The sequence below is a fragment of the Saccostrea cucullata genome, unplaced genomic scaffold, assembly GCF_032062105.1.
Source record: "Saccostrea cucullata isolate Sc308-1 unplaced genomic scaffold, CSIRO_AGI_Scuc_v1 ctg271, whole genome shotgun sequence".
Taxonomy (NCBI): domain Eukaryota; kingdom Metazoa; phylum Mollusca; class Bivalvia; order Ostreida; family Ostreidae; genus Saccostrea; species Saccostrea cuccullata.
Window position 1 is genome coordinate 9636 of NW_026924573.1, and position 16454 is coordinate 26089.

Consider the following 16454-nt stretch of genomic DNA (forward strand, 5'->3'; position numbering starts at 1 on the left):
AGAACAGAATCAGTATTAAATAACATGGTGCAAAGCAGAATATTCTCTCATGATCATTGTCAAGAGGTGAAAGATGTATAAATCTTGCACATAGTTGAATGTATATCGAATGGAAAGTTTTCACCCCAAGAAAACCATGAATCAACCGAGGTGCACTTGCACAGCCGAGGTTGACAATGGTCTTCTTGGAGTGAAATTTTCAATGTTACATTCAACTACATGCAGTTTATATGATGTTATACTGAATGTTTTTTCAGATACATTAACAGTGAACCTTGTGGGTATAAATTCTGAGCAATCACTTTTTTAGCATCACCCGTTGTCAAGCAATGTTGACTGTTGCTACGCTGGAGGGCACGTCTTCATTATTCAGCAGGCAATAGTGATTTATAGCAAATGTTTCGCAATGAATCAGATTCACTGACAACTAATTTACATGAAAGTACTGGTATAATTAAGTTCATCTACAAAGTTATGGGTAACTTGTGTATTACACTTGCTTCAACTTCCAGGTTTAAGTTTTTGGAGCAGATTTCTTTTCAAGTACTTCAATCAGAGATACTTGAAAGATGCTTCTAGTTCATTTCATCTTACCAGTCATGCAGCATCCAAAGCAAGCCTTGTAGTATTATGTAGATTGTGCAGGAGGGCACGTCTTCATCCAATGACATCCATGTAAGTTTGGTTCTGGTAAAGCAAATACATGTACATGTAGTCACAATAGAATGAACCTGCACCAAAAATTTGAACATGGTCAACCGTCTGGAAAATGTATTTGAGATCTGGCATCCAAAGCAAGTCTGATAATATGCATCTTTATAGATGTATCATCCATGCAAGGTTGGACAACAAAGGGCTTACAGGTACTTGGAAATGAGGCTGTTCCCATTGGTCATTCTTAAATTTGCATTATCTGAAACCATAAAAAGGAGTTGTCTCCTTTTAGATAAAAATAAACAGATATGTGTTTTTTTCCCGTATGAAATCGGCCCAGTGGGTAGGATAACGCAAGCATTTCAAACAATTTTTCTGTTCTTATGACTATTATATTAAAGATTCTTTAGGATAAAACTATGAACACAATCTTGTACATATTGGGGGCGCTTGATTTGGCTACACCTTACTACACTCGGTGTAGACGATTTACACCTTATAATCAAGTGAAATTGGGTGTAGTGTAGCAAATTCAACATGGACGTCAAAATTTCAACCAACTGAGGGGATCCTATTTGCAGAAGATTTTTAAATAAAATATTTGTTGTGATTGTGAGAATTTTTTAAAATTCATTTAAAAACAAAACATTTTATGAAAAGGAAAAGATCTTTTTATAAAACATTTTCCTAGCTACCCATACTTACCCCTATAACTAAATATCTAGCCATAGACAAAAATATCTAGAGACTTGATCACCCAAACTTGTCAAACTTGCATATTTTTTTTATTTTACTAATTATGAAGTTTGCCATTTTCCATAAAATGCACAAAAAAGCGGCCCACTTAATTGCTTAAAACAATTCACCTCAATCAACCTATCAAATACTTGACAGTAAACTCAAAATACAGAAATAGAAATTCTGCAGTTTTACCATCTCGGCATTTGTCAGCCATTTTGGTGCAATTCCCTACACATGCCCTGCACAGGGTGTAGATGGTGTACACCTAAAGTGTACACTTTTGTACTTTATTATAGAAAAGTGTACACTGGGTGTAAGGTGTAGACAAATCAAGCGTGCCCATAATTTTATGAAATGACATCCAGATGAGATAATGAAAAGTCAGAAAGATCATAATTAATATGTTACTCATTTAATTTCGCAACCTCTGGTAAATATAAAATGTATGTACATTCAAACGAGATAATAGCAAAAAAAAAAAAAAACATAGCTTGAAAGTTCATACTACATGCATTATTGTCTTTGATGAAATTACATCCTCATATCTGTTTTAGTCTGACTCGTCAATATCATAGGAAACTCCTGGCATTGGTCTAATCGGATTCCCAAAAAGATCTTTTTCATAATGTCTTGGGTTGCAGAAATGCACGGCTGTACCAGGATTTGGCCACTTCATAACCATTCTCTCATAACCACTGACGTGAATGAGTCCCAGTATAAAAGCCATTGGCCAGAAGATGTGCATCTTTTTGTATTTCTTCACTGTAAAATAAAAAAGATAACTTTATACATAATGGAATGATAAAACCATCTAGGATTTGACAGTTGGAATATCAGTTCAGAAATTATATATTCATCATACAGATTCAGATTAAATTCAACACAAGATTTAAATTCCATAAAGCTCTTTTTTGGGGGGCCAGAAGAAGATTTTCATACTGGGATATACAATAGTGCTGAGCAACGATGCCGATAATCTATAACATTGCAATTAGTTCAGCTGTAAAAAAATTTTGTATTGTCACTATTGTGATATGTTTTTTACAGTACCAAAATACATGTAGTATTCACTCAAAATGGAATTTCTTAAAGTAAAATATGAGATTTTTAAAAGATGTCATATTGTTTTCAATTTGCAAACACTATTAAAGGTTGTTGTTGAATGGTTGTTTTTCATAAACAAGAATTTTTTTGCTACAACTTATTTATAGGGCCTAATAGATATTCACTTTGCTTATGAATTAAGGTTACTGAGTAGGGATGGGTATCGCCAAAAATTTCGTATTGCGATATATCACTTTTTCCCAAAATATAACGATAATATCATAATATTTTTACAGGCAATTTTTACAATGATTTTAAATTAACAGTCCTTATTTTTCTTAAAAATATGCTAGAAAAACAAAATTTCACTATTTTAAATTTTTTTGTACATAAAATTAATCATGTTTGGATGGTAAGATGCCGTTCTTTTCACCTTTTACAACATTTTTTAGACTTTCAGTGAGTGAAAATTGAAATATTGAACAAATAATGAATAATTCCTGGACTTTATAATATGTACCTATATAAGATATCGGTATTTGGGTCTCCGTATCACAATACGTATCATGCAACAAAAAATCGCGATATACCAGTATATCGATAAAATTGCACATCCCTATTAGAGTTAGGAAAAGATCATTTTTATTGTTACTGAAAATGTTCCTGAATAAATATATTCCAATATAATCACACAATATCCAGTTTTTGAAACTGGGTGTAAAACTAACTAGACACACAGGCTGACTGCTGGTAAAGGCTGTCAGTCCTGCCAAAAATAGACTAGTCTGAGAAAAATGTGGTCTTTTATAATTTTATAGCAATTATGTAACTAAGACCAAGTTACCACAACTTTCTTTCCTAATCTATAGACTGATGAATTCTGCCCCTTTATTTGTTACACTTTGTTAGCGATACTCTTAGTTGTTTTGAGACAGAGTTTATAAAATATGAATTTGAATCATCACAAATTTTACCACTCCCAGCTAGGCATCAATACATGTAAATTTGTTTGCCGCAGCAAATTTTTTTTCATCCTGGGGGGTCGGGCAACAGCTACATCAAACATTATTAATCTGTTATAATGTAATAAGAAATTCACAGCGGATTATACCCAGTCCTAATATAATAAAGTCCCGCGCCACAGCATGATAAGCCCGTCAAAAAATACAATTTTTTTAACAGTTTAGGTGCAAGAAAATCACATCTACCTTGATTCTCAGATTTCGATGATTTTTCCATTCCTTAAAATATTTATCCATCCCCTGTGATGTAGGCATCAATTGTAATAAATATTACATCACCGATAGATTTCTGTGCTGGTTGTGTTAGACCTTGTCAAATGCCCATCATCAAATTAGTCTTAACAACTTAATCTATACCAACTTAATTTTGAAAAGAAAAGTCTGGCCATCAAATGACATATGTTATAATAAACTGACCAGCAGTTCTTCTGTCTAATCCCCAAAGGGTACAGATAAGACTGAGACAGCTAGCCTTCCTACATTGAACTCATTAATTAATCTTTAACTGGATGCTTGTCTACTCATTACTACCAAGAGATGACTGGGTCTGCACTATTTTTTAGTTTGATGATTGTAGGTCTTATAGTTTTCTAGTTATGGGCCGGAAAGGATTTTTCCATATTTGGCTATAACTTCTTAATTAAAGGTCAGAGCGACCTACTTTTTGTGCGCGACACACCTTCTACCCAAGATACATCAGATGACAAAGTTTGATAATCCTAGGCCTAGTAGTATTAAAGTTATGAGCCGGAAACGAAAAAGCTAACAGACAGACGGACGGACACGAAGCCTATAACATAATACGTCCCGTCTTAAGACGGGCGTATAAATATACTGAATATTATTCATTATGTAAAATTTAAATGAAAGAAACCTTAAATCAAAAAATTTATATTAGATCATGCAGAGTTGCAAAAACGCTAACAGAATCTTATTATCAATGTGGTAAATAAAAATTCCAAAACAGTTCCCCACAGTTTGACCCTACATGTACCTTCAAAGTACTCTTTTTCAGTTTCCTACGTTACACATGTTATACCGTAAAATTTAATGTACATGTTCTTGTTTCCATAATTGAACAGAAACTCGGTTTCTGTTTAATCTGTGAGTAGAGAATTGCATGGGTTGTCCTAATGTATTTCTTGTGACAAGACCTTCATTTGGGTATATACCAACATCTTTTATCTCCTTACTTTGAGTTTGGAATATGACTTGAATGTATTTTTTTGGAAAAAAAAATACTTTAGTAACAATACTTACAGATAGGGCCTTTAACTACAGCCCAGGTGGCATTGGCAGCAAAAAACACCCCATATAAGTTATCTCTGTCAAAGTATGTGTTCCAGGCATACCAAGACGCCCCGAAGAATAATGTAGAGAACACTGAAAAAATAATAAATACATCATTTCAGTTAGATTTAACCAAGATTGTGAACCATAATTCAGATTATTCAGAGCAAAATTCATTCAACCCAAGCTCACTTTTTTTTTTGAAAACCTGGTGATGTATTCAGAAAGGTCCTATTAAGTGTGTGTGCATGTTCTTAAATAATTAATATCTGCATTATTGGCCCTTATATAAGCACAGGAATATTACTGAACTTACTTCCCAAAGGTACATTTCTTGCCAACAGTTGTGCAAAATAGCGTGCAGTACGAGATCCTGGATTTTTGGGGTGAGGTAAAATGTAGCAGTCCGCCAATGAGAAATACACCCCTGTGAATAGAAAAATTTGTAATCTTTTAAGACTTTTTTTTAATATTGATCACTTAGTCACGATGATTCAAAACTGTATGTAAAAGTCGGTAAAACTCATACTGACTGCAAAAAAGGAATTCTGCAAATTAGGGATAGCAACCGATTGCAGAATTGCCAATCAGTTTACCGCGCAAAACGTTCCGACCGTTTAACCAGTTACATGTAGTTGTTTCAAGGTATACATTTTGACATTTTCTTTTCATATACACAAAAAGGCTAAAAAAGATGTTTGAAGTTACATTCTGTTTATTATTTTGATCGGGGAATTTTATATATTATACATAAGAGTATTTCTTACTTCAATTTCAATAGAAAGAAAACCAGAAGTCTCTGTCGAGACTGAAGCTCTACTGGTTTGTACGTATAACAAAGGAAAAGAAAAGTAATCAAGGTGTTGGGAATTGAAACTTCACAACAGCAATAAACCAATAAACAGAATAATGATCCTTGATTAACTTCAGTCTTTTTATGTTCTTAGTGTAGTCTTCTTGCATGCCACATTATATTATAATCAGACTAAAACTGTATTTGAAGTAGCATTTTGAGAGTATTTAACAGAAATTTCTATTTTTAGTAATCAAGGCACTGAAGGCAATAATGTTCGTCGAAGTCAAAAACCGATATGCAGAATTGTGTATCATAGTGTAGTCTACTTGTGTGCCAAGTTATATTGAAATCAGACCAATCTGTAGGAGACATAATATTTTGAAAATTTTTTACAAATTTCCATTTTTAGTAACCACGGCAACATCGTTCATCAAAATCAACAACCAAAACACAGAATTATAAATATGTACCTAGTGTAGTCTACTTGTGTACCAAGTTATATTGAAATCAGACCAAAACTGTAGGAGACATAGCATTTCGAATCTTAGTACATATGAAAAGTCAAAAAATGTGATTTTTGGTCTATTTCTAACAAAAATCATTTTGTTAATAATTGCATGTAAATAGCTGAATTTTAATTTAACCAAATAAAGGTAAATAGCTATTTCAAGCCTATTATAAATAGCAAAAGATTGTACTGGACCTGGGTATATCATTCGATTAAAAACAGAATTGCCTTTTACGCCATAATCTCTGACTGCAATGCACCTATTTATTATATTAAAAATAATGTACTTTTTAGGTAAAATCCATAATATTTTTTTACCATATACAAATCCGGCTTTGCCAAGAATGTACATCTTTTTGGTTGTATTATTTCTAATGTCACCAAAGAACAAATGATATTTCGTAACTTTGTCCCATTCTGTAGGCTCTTCTAATATTTCTCGCCGATATTTTTTCTTAAATTCAGGAGGAAAACCCTGCAGACCATATCCAGGCATTTTCCTAACAAATTCTATCCTATGCCCTTGGCATAGAACAGATACCTAGTAACAGTTTCGTAGTTTCATTTTCACATTGTTTCCATTTAGTTTTAAAAAGATAAAATAAATAACCACTAGGTTGTCACAATATCTTATATCTAATATCAGATAATATTCTGAAATCTATCCTAAAGTTTCTCTTAAAATCTTTACATAAAATACGGAGTGGCGGCTGGCCTAGTCTCCACCGGAAGTGACAAAGGAAAACAAACGTCCACATGGCTGGCGAAAGGTGACTGCGGTTTTGAAGTTTAATTAGTGATGTAAGAATGAATTCCTGAATATGGGGAAAACGAAGAATAAAAAATTCAAAATAGAGAGACCAAAACCAACAGGTTTGATAAGTGTTAAAGATGCAGAGAATGAAATGGAACAGAGTACAGACTCTCCAAACAGTGACTCTATTCATTCCTTGCTCGAGAAGGTAAATAATATGTTGACGGTGCGACCGTTAGGGCGAGCGCAGATACTTATCCAGTTTCCATTTAGATAGAACTCGTCAAATCGCACATGACATTCGGTGCGTACAAGACTCTGACGTCATCTGACGTCGTTTGCATGTTGCTTTAGGCAGTGTCTATATGCACGACCGTCGTGCACTTACCTTTTCAACGGTTATTCGCACGACCGTCGTGTACATAATTTTTCAGTGGCTATTTGCACGACCGTCGTGTATATTAATTTTTCAGTGACTATTTGCACGACCATCGTGTTTTTTATTATAATATTTATCAGCTGGTCGCACGACCATTATATATATTTATTCATACCGTTACGTACCTTCACTTATTATGGCATTTGTTTTTCGTCCCCAGTTAAGTTCGGAACGCAGTAATTAAAGTACAAAAAGACATTTTGGCAAGAAAACATCGCAAAAACTAATTTTCGTGATATTAATTTATATAATTAATTGACATTTGGGTCCAATGGGCAGGTCGTTGTAATGTAAATTTGTTTCTATTAGAACTACCCTTGTATTTGTATTTAATTAATAAAATAGTTGCTTACCAGGCGCGGATCCAGGAATTGAAGTTAGAGGGGGCTCCAAAAGTAGGCAAGGGGTCTGGGGGCCGCCTTGAGGCCCCCAGTGGGTCCAGAGCAAAGCCCTGGTGGGGGCCCAGGTGGCGAAGCCCCCGGAAGCTCCTGGATTCTAGAGATTTTATAGGGTAAAAATGAGGTCTACCAAGTAGACATATTTACATTTTCTAGACGAAACTGTGATTTACGTAAATTTTGACAATTTTAGGGGCGCGCGCCGGGTGCGCCCCCCTTAAATCCGCCACTGCTTACTATTTTGGTAGGTCTGGGTTTACCCTATCCACCAGAGCCAGGACGCATTTATAAGCATTTCGCCTACTTTAGTATTGATTTCTTAATACACTTTTTAACCAAAAAAAAATTGTCATAAAACCTTACTTACCTTAGTTTTATAGTGTTATACACATGAAATTTCAAATTAAACAATAATCATGATAATGATATTTAAATGTTGATATAGTTCCCTAAATACACTATTTATTAATAAAAATCACCAAGTTTATGTAGGGAGTATGTAGTAAATATTGACGTGTGTATCTAAACGATGACAAGTATTAGCTTTCCTAAAAAGTTTGTCTGACGTGGTTTGCTTAAATTTATAAGCGTAAAGAAATAAATATTATGTTATATAATTTCTTTCGTTCGATAATATATCTTCAAGAGACCATGTGTAATCAATATTGTATACAATACTGTACAAAGAACATTAAATTTAAGCTCCTGGCTCCAGGATCATGAAACAAACTTTTTCTTTAGTCAAATTATTAATCATTGGATTTATTTCTTCATTTGCACATAACAACATCTCTGTGAAACAATATTAAAAAATATTGTAATTCTGGTCTGCTTGACTTTAACAACATTTTATTATAAAATAAAGATTTTGATCGACTTAGGCTTAAGATGTTTCAAGATCCCGAGTCAGCAGTTTTCAAGATATGTTTTATATGTTAAATGACCTAACTGATTTTTTATTCAAAAAACAGAATAAAATGGAGGTTGTAAATAAATCTAGTACTGTCTGGTCAGACAATGATGAAATCAATGTGAAGATCTTTGCCCAATCACTGAATGGCGCGTATAAACAGCGATAACAATCTTGGCAGAGCGTTACACATGCTGACCATATTCCCCTGCTGTTCTTGAAAGCTTTCACTGCTTCGCAAACCATTTGATGTACAATGATTCTCTACTTAACACTATTACGTGATTGATTGATGAAATTTTGAGCTGAAGTATCTAGGAAAAGAAACAAGAAGATGCAAACTAATTTACAATGTAATATCATCCATAATATAATCGCTGGATAGGAGTTAAAGGCAGAGATTTTTTACCGGGTGGTAAATTCCAGGTGAGGGAGGGGCTTATTCTGTACAGGTGTGAATGCCTTGGGGGCTACCAGTCTACCTGTGGTCATTTGTCTCCTAATCACTATACACAGGAAGTGATTTAATACACAGTGAAATACCCAGGTGTCAAACTTTACCTGTGTTGGGGATTTTGAGAAAATTTTTAAATTAGTAGTAAAAAGGTTTTTCAATTATTTATATATTTTTGACTGTTTGAATACACCCCTACCCATGAAATTATTATGATTAATATACTATAAATTCAAATATTAAAATAAAGATTATTTAAGATGTTAGTGTATGTGTTAATTTAAAAAAAAAAACAACTCCTGTGACAACCAAATTAGACTTTAATAATTCATTCATCCTCAGAATCCCATCTATTAATTAAATGAAAAAGGAGCCATGTTAACTACATTTCACTAAAAAAATTTCTAGGATTTTCAAAACCTTAATATGGCTTTGTCACCATGAAACATATGCTAAAAAACAATTGCTTGTAAATTCTTATCTGGATAAAAAAGGAAAATATAAGTGACCCATGATAAGAAACATTTTTAAATTTAATTACATCACACAGTGCTGCTCTGAACTTTATCAATAACATTTCCAGTCTAGGTTTACTGTTTAGCATATTAAAATTAATATTCAAATTTCATTTGAAAAAAGAAGATTTTATGTATCAAAGGATTTTTTTTTTAAATGCTTATTATATTATAATCCTTTTAAATACTAAAGATATATTAAAATCATATATTATCAATCTAAAAATTACATAGCAATACAGTTTCTGTATACCATGTTCAGTAAACATCAAAGGATCAAAAGTTAATTAGAAGGTCACCACGAGTCCCAAAGAAGGTGTACAGGGTATACACAGGGACCAGTAAGTAAATGTCAATCAAGTTCCAGCATCCAGTGATGGACCTTCACACACTTGATTGACAGGGCTACCCAGACCAGGTATTTTAGAAGGCGGTGCTTAAAATCTCTGCCTTTAAGTATTACACTTCAGCCAGCATACAAATCTATTACACAATGAAGAATTAAAAGCGACATTTTTCTATTTTTACTGCATTTTTCTCAGGCACTGTGTTAACAGTTTTTACAATTCTGGCAGCAGGTTAACTAAGAGAAAATATTTGATCACGTGCCTGATATATGCGTCTTTGGAGATAATGCATTTATCGAAATTCCCACCATCGAACTATCTAAACAATTTCATGGAACGACTGCATAAATAAGCCCTGGTTAAATCTAGTACTGTCTGACGCCGTGACGTCAGACAATAAACTGTTGATATTTAAGACCACTGGTGCTTAGACCGCGGTTACCATGGTTACGATCCGTTATTTTTTGGAAGTGCATATTATTAAGTCATGAAGTTGAGCAGGCATACAACATATATTTATATTGAGTTAATAATTTTTTTTAAAGTGATATATTTAAATATAACGTGAGATGTTTCGCGCTGAAATCGGCGCGAATAGTGTGGGCGCGAACCATCTTAGTGCGAAACAGAATCAGCCCGAAAAATCCCGGATTCGTGTACATATATTTATCCCGCTTCAGACAAATTTGTCGATTACTGATTGGATAAAAGCTAATCACGTGACGCCCTGAAATTTTCCGTATTACATCTCCATTTCCATATTACGTCTCTGTCGAGGCGTAATATGAAAACCGGGCACGCGATTCCGTTCGAAGCGTTGTTATTGTAAATAAAAATGGCGGCTAAGAAACGGTTAAACGGTTAAACGTAGGTAGTTCAGTTAAATTTCTTGTTACCGTAACGATATTTTATGTTGATTGTTATTGGATAAAAACTAATATTTTCATAATATGCACAAATATTTTTTTTATATTGAAAAAGGTCTTCAGCGGGATAAATTCGTTACACAATCAGTTAGTGACCTAATACGGATTCAAACAGGGTGTGAAATGGAAATCCGTATTGGGACTCGGCTTCGCCTCGACCAATACGGATTTCCATTTCACACCCTGTATGAATCCGTATTAGGTCACTAACTGACTGTGTAACTAATAGTATGCAATAGCTATTATTGTCGTGTGCATATCTCTGGCAATGTGCGATTGCTATTTGCACGACGGTCGTGTAAATAGATTTTGTCTTACGTTTGTGCACGACGGTCGTGTAAATAGATTTTTGTCTTACGTATGTGCACGACGGTCGTGTAAATATCTCAACAATTTGCATTAGCTATTCGCACGACGGTCGTGTAAATAGACTTTATTCACTATGCGCACGACGGTCGTGTATATATCATCGGCTGTTGCTTTACCAAACCGAAGTCTGAACAGGGCTGATTTCAATCAGTGTTCGATTATTTTGTGCAATAAACAGATAAATTCATTAAATCAAGGCAATTTTATTTTTCTTTTAACTTTTGTCGTTGTTCTCACGAGAACGTGGCTTTAGCTTTTGTGTACGAAGCAATGCATTGTTGGTCAAAATTACTGCGGCAAAAAATTTTAAGGAATGAATGTGCAGTAGTCCGAATTTTCTCTTGGCCCAGGTGTTGTCGTTAGAGCTCGCAACTACGAGCGTCGCTTTGCGATGCTTGCTGCGCTCACTATTAAGACTAAAGATGCATCTCTCTCATTCTCTCTGTCTGTCTGTCTTTTCTCTGTCTATCTCTCTCTCTCTATATCTCATAGATTCTCATGACTAATTTAATTAAATCCTCTCATTTTCTTTTAACAGGTTGGGACCACTCGCCCAAATAGGATACAATATAGTCTGTTTGGGATATAATATCCCAAATGGGATATAAATTTACAGTGCAAAAAATTAAAATTTTTATTTTGGCTATAAATATCATAAATCCACATCAGAACACTTATAAAGGAATAACATTGGTTGAAAAGTAGTGTAAATTTATATCCCATGTGGGATATTATATCCCAAACAGATTATTATTTGGGCAAGTGGTCCCAACCTGTATCAATGGATGTTCAAGATATAAAAGCACAAGTCCTCTTGAAATACTGAAATACCTTTTGCAGACTATCTGGTTCTCTGTATTCAGCTCATCCATGTTGTCGCCTGTGTGGCGCAGTGGTTAGAGTGCTAGCTGCAGAACTGTAGCTCTCTGCTTGAAAAGCTTTAAAAAAGCATAAACTACAAGAAATAATACCTGAGTGACAAAAATTGGCAGGATAAATCAAAGAATCGAATTTTCTCAAGCAGAGAGCTACAGTTCTGCAGCTATTAGAGTTCCTGCTTAAGAATCATGAAGTTAGGAGCTGATTGGAGATACTTATGTCAAAGATACAAATTGTATCAGTGTATGTGGGACATGGAGACTAGTCCTTTGAATGAGACCTAGTTAGAATAATCACAGGCACCTGAATTTTTATCAATAACCAAATATCGATAAATTCTACCCCCTATATATAAATTCAAGGTATGCAACGCCATTTGGACCCCCCCTCCCCCACTCGATTCAGGCTTCAATTTAACACCTAAATCGGATATGCCTACTGGTTTGCGTGTAGCATTGGGTTCAAATATGATAATTCTCTCTTTACTTTTCTTCCTAAAGTTTAATTCCAATGTGCTGATAATGCTTTCAACTAAAATTCATGCAAACTTCGAATTTCATCCCAAAGCTTGATGGCCATCAGCTGATGTCACAAAAATTACAGCTCCTCACTGAATGCTCTAACACATATAATATTTAATACAACAATTATAAAAAAAAAAAAAGTTATTGACAAACAAAAATCAGGAAAAAAAACCCCAAAAGATAATGTTGTTTGTTATCCTTGATTTTTTTTAACATATCTTAATAATTTATTTATATATTAGAGCATTCAGCGTTCTGTAACTTTACATCATTACAGGACAACCCTGATATTTACATACCACCTTTTAAATTCAAGAGAACTGAAGCAGCAGTTTGAAAATTTTTACAGCTTAGTGGCCCGTCAGAAGAAGAGAGAGAATGTAGTTGTACAACTTTAGCCAATCTTGTATCCCAGCCAAGTGCTGTAAAAATTCTCCTTCAACACAATGTGGTGAAAATCCTGGCTCCTGTGATTTTAGATAAAAATCCTGAGATTCAAGTCAAAGCCCTTGGGGCACTGAGGTAATAATTTTTTTGTCTAAATGTATAAATGTAATTATTTGATAGTTTTCTGTATTCTGGTGTATTTATATGTGTCTGTTCACATGTAGAAATCTCAGTGTGGATGGTGGTGAAACAGTCTGTCAAGAAATGGTCAAGAAGGATGTTCTCACACCTCTCCTGATTCTGTTTAAACAGGTAAAAGAATTGTGTCGTGTTACAGAAAATTTGTGAAGTGGTCAGTAATCATTGCTGAAATTATTATTATTTTTCAGGATATCATTACTAAAACTCAAAATAAGATCCCCTTTAAGGCCAACAAGCATTACTGAAAACATTCACAACTGCATAGAGTGATCTAGAAATACAATGACTCTGTATCAGAGCATTTTTATTAGCTCACCTGAGCCGAAGGCTCAAGTGAGCTTTTCTGATCATATTTTGTCTGTCATCCGTCTGTCTGACAGTGTCTAGCTGTCTGTCCATCTGTAAACTTTTCTCATTTTCGACTTCTCAAGAACCACGGGGCCAATTTTAGCTAAACTTGATACAAAGCATTCTTGGGTGAAGTGGAGTTTAAATTTTTAAAATGAAGGGCCAAGTCCCTTCACAAGGGGAGATAATCAAGAAAGGGCAAAAATAGGATGGGGTCATTAAAAAATCTTGTCAAGAACCACTAGGCCAGAAAAGCTGAAACTTATGTGAATTAAAGCATGCTGGAATAGTGTAAGTTCAAAATTGTAAAAATCATGACCCCCCAAAGAAAGGGTGGGGCCACAAAAGGGAATCAAAGTTTTACATAGAAATATATGGGAAAAATCTTTAAAATCTTCTTCTCAAGAACCAGTGGGCCAGGAAAGATGAAACTTATGTGGAAGCATTCTTGGTTAGTGTAAATTCTAAATTGTAAAGATCATGACCCCCGGGAGTAGGGCAGGGCCACATAGGGAATCAAATTTTTACATAGCAATATATAGGGAAAATCTTTAAAAATCTTCATCTTAAGAACCATTGGGCCAGAAAAGATGAAACTTATGTGGAAGCATCCTGGGGTAGTGTAGATTCTAAATTGTTAAAATCATGACCCCGGAGGTAGGGTGGGGCCACAATAGGGACTACAAGTTTTACATAGAAATATATAGGAGAAATCTTTAAAAATCTTCTACTCTGACAAGAACCATTGGGCCATAAAAGCTGAAACGTATGTGGAAGCATCCTTGGGTATTGTAGAATCTGAATTATTAAAATCATGACCCCTGGGGGTAGGTTGAGGTCATAATAGGGACTCCAAGTTTTATATAGAAATATATAGGAAAAATCTTCTCAAGAACCAGTGGCCAAGGAAAGCTGAAACTTAGGTGGAAGCATCCTTGTGTAGTGTAGATTCTAAATTATTAAAATCAAGATGGGGATGGACCATGGTGGGGGGTGGGGTAAGGGGCCACAATAGATATAAGAAGAGGGGAAATCTGGTAAAGAACTCCATCACCTAATTTACTCAGGTGAGCGATGTGGCACATGGGCCTCTTGTTTTTTTTGGACTCAGCATACTTTGTGCAACTGCTAAAGATTATAAATGCATTGAAATCAAATGTAATTAATGATAATTATGTATTGAAAATTCATTAAAATTATTTGAAATTTTTTTAGAGTTTTTAGTATCGATATGAAATTGTTTTAGTCTTGCAAAATTGATTTTGATTAATGCTAAACTGCAAGTAAATTTACAGTTGTTTTGTATTGTTTGTTTGACGGGATGTTATATAGTACGAAGGAATCATTCTTTCCTTCTTTCCTTCCAAATATGGGGGGGGGGGGGGGGGCTCTGACCAGGTATACTTTCACAATCTGTATGACAGTACTTATTGAACTATATAATAACACTTTAAATTTATTTTATCTGTCATGCAGTATGATTCTAACTGGACCCCAGAGAAATCTACAGGAAAGAAACACAAGGACTTTAAGTCTTCCATTTTTACAGAAGCTGTGCATATATTATGGAATCTGTGGTAGGTAACTTTTACATAACTTAGTGTTTAAATGGTATACTAGCTGGTATATTCTAATTTTTTAGGATCATAGTCCCCAGTGAATATGGGGTAAAAATATATTTTATGCATAAAATCTTTAAAAAATTATTTCAACAGAACATACCAGTTAGTAGTAGGTCAAAATGTTATCCAAGCATTACCATTTAATTTAATTGATTTGTATGCATCGTTATGTTGTGTAGATTTTATTCAGTGCAAGTTATTTTAAGTCCCTTGAGTAAGGTTGCAAATTTTACAAAGGATAATTACTTAGTTAACAACCAAAAAAAGTTGTAAACTGTACCAATTAGCATTAGGCTATAAACATGTTGTTAGATTAGTGTTGTTGAAATCATCAGGCGAGCATTAATTTTCTTAGTGCATGTATTAAAAATTCAATAAATGGAATACAATGTTCCCATTATCATGATTATGAAGTGATGAAAAAGAGACATACATGTAGCTGTGGAAAACTTGAACAAACATTTTAGGCTTTTTTAAGTGAGAATAGTGAAGAGGCTTTGGAGATTTTTAACAACGAGAATCTCTTGCCTGTCTTGTGTCCATGTATGCAGTACACAGTGTATGGAGAGGAATTGGCAGTCACTGTTGGTAGGGATTTCATTCTTAAAATCAAATCATAACTTGCATATAGTTGCTAAATAATTCTGATCTGTTAAAATTTTCTTACATATCTTTTATTTTGTAAAAAATGAAGACTTGTTTTCAAGGAGAAAAACCAAGATCAGAATATACTAATCTTACATTATCTCAAGTCTTAAAAAACTTTGTATTTGGCTGTGCTTATTTTCAGTATAGTTGATATTGGCTCAAATCAAAGTTACTGTTTTTGGTATCACATATTACTGTAGATCACTTTTTATTCATGAGATCTTTATTTTTGCATAATTATGCGAGACAGTATGCTCGCAAAAATTTCATTCTAATAGAATTCCTTGAGATTATATAGAGCAGTGATCACATTTCCTGAAAATGTCTCGCTTATAAGGAGTTAATGGCTATCTTGCGAAAATAAGGTGTCGCGAAAATTATGTGATCTACAGTAGCTGTATAGTTTTAAGTATACCAGACAATATATTTCTTCAGTTATATTTGTCCATTATTTCAGCAAACTGCCTGTATACAATAACGGAAGACAATTCCCCTGTCATCAAGATGTTTCAGGACCCAGATGTTCTTGGTCTTCTAAATTCTTTGATTTCTTTAAGCTCTGACTCATCAGACCTTATCCTCTTAAAAATGCTTGCAACAGGTAAAGTTTCATGATTGATCATGGATGATCTGTTTAGAGAAAGGACTCAAATTGCCTGCATTTATGCTTATAATTCT

General features: G+C 34.1%; 2 protein-coding genes across 2 annotated transcripts in view; one reads left to right on the forward strand and one right to left on the reverse strand.

The window, feature by feature from the left end:
* Positions 1–1791: 1791 nt before the first annotated feature.
* Positions 1792–6592, reverse strand: LOC134266736 (uncharacterized). Its single transcript, XM_062748959.1, has 4 exons — positions 6374–6592; positions 5068–5178; positions 4722–4844; positions 1792–2157 (listed from the first exon to the last, which is right to left on the reverse strand). The coding sequence occupies exons 1-4, from the start codon at positions 6549–6551 to the stop codon at positions 1946–1948; spliced, it is 624 nt and encodes a 207-aa protein (XP_062604943.1). The 5' UTR covers positions 6552–6592; the 3' UTR covers positions 1792–1945.
* A 184-nt stretch (positions 6593–6776) lies between these two features.
* LOC134266741 (uncharacterized) overlaps positions 6777–16454 on the forward strand; it is a 57037-nt gene continuing 47359 nt past the window's right edge. Inside the window, exons 1-6 of the mRNA XM_062748964.1 lie at positions 6777–7017; positions 12920–13092; positions 13182–13269; positions 14983–15083; positions 15607–15716; positions 16234–16377. Of these exons, the coding sequence (XP_062604948.1) occupies positions 6877–7017; positions 12920–13092; positions 13182–13269; positions 14983–15083; positions 15607–15716; positions 16234–16377 (757 nt within the window). The 5' untranslated portion in view covers positions 6777–6876. The remainder of the gene's footprint in view (positions 7018–12919; positions 13093–13181; positions 13270–14982; positions 15084–15606; positions 15717–16233; positions 16378–16454) is intronic.

Coding starts and splice junctions, on each gene's coding strand:
- LOC134266736 (XM_062748959.1), bottom strand. CDS start 6,551: ATGCCTGGATATGGTCTGCAGGGTTTTCCTCCTGAATTTAAGAAAAAA. Junction 5,179..6,373: donor CAAAGCCGGATTTGTATATG/GTAAAAAAATAT, acceptor TTCTATTCACAG/GGGTGTATTTCTCATTGGCG. Junction 4,845..5,067: donor AAGAAATGTACCTTTGGGAA/GTAAGTTCAGTA, acceptor TTATTTTTTCAG/TGTTCTCTACATTATTCTTC.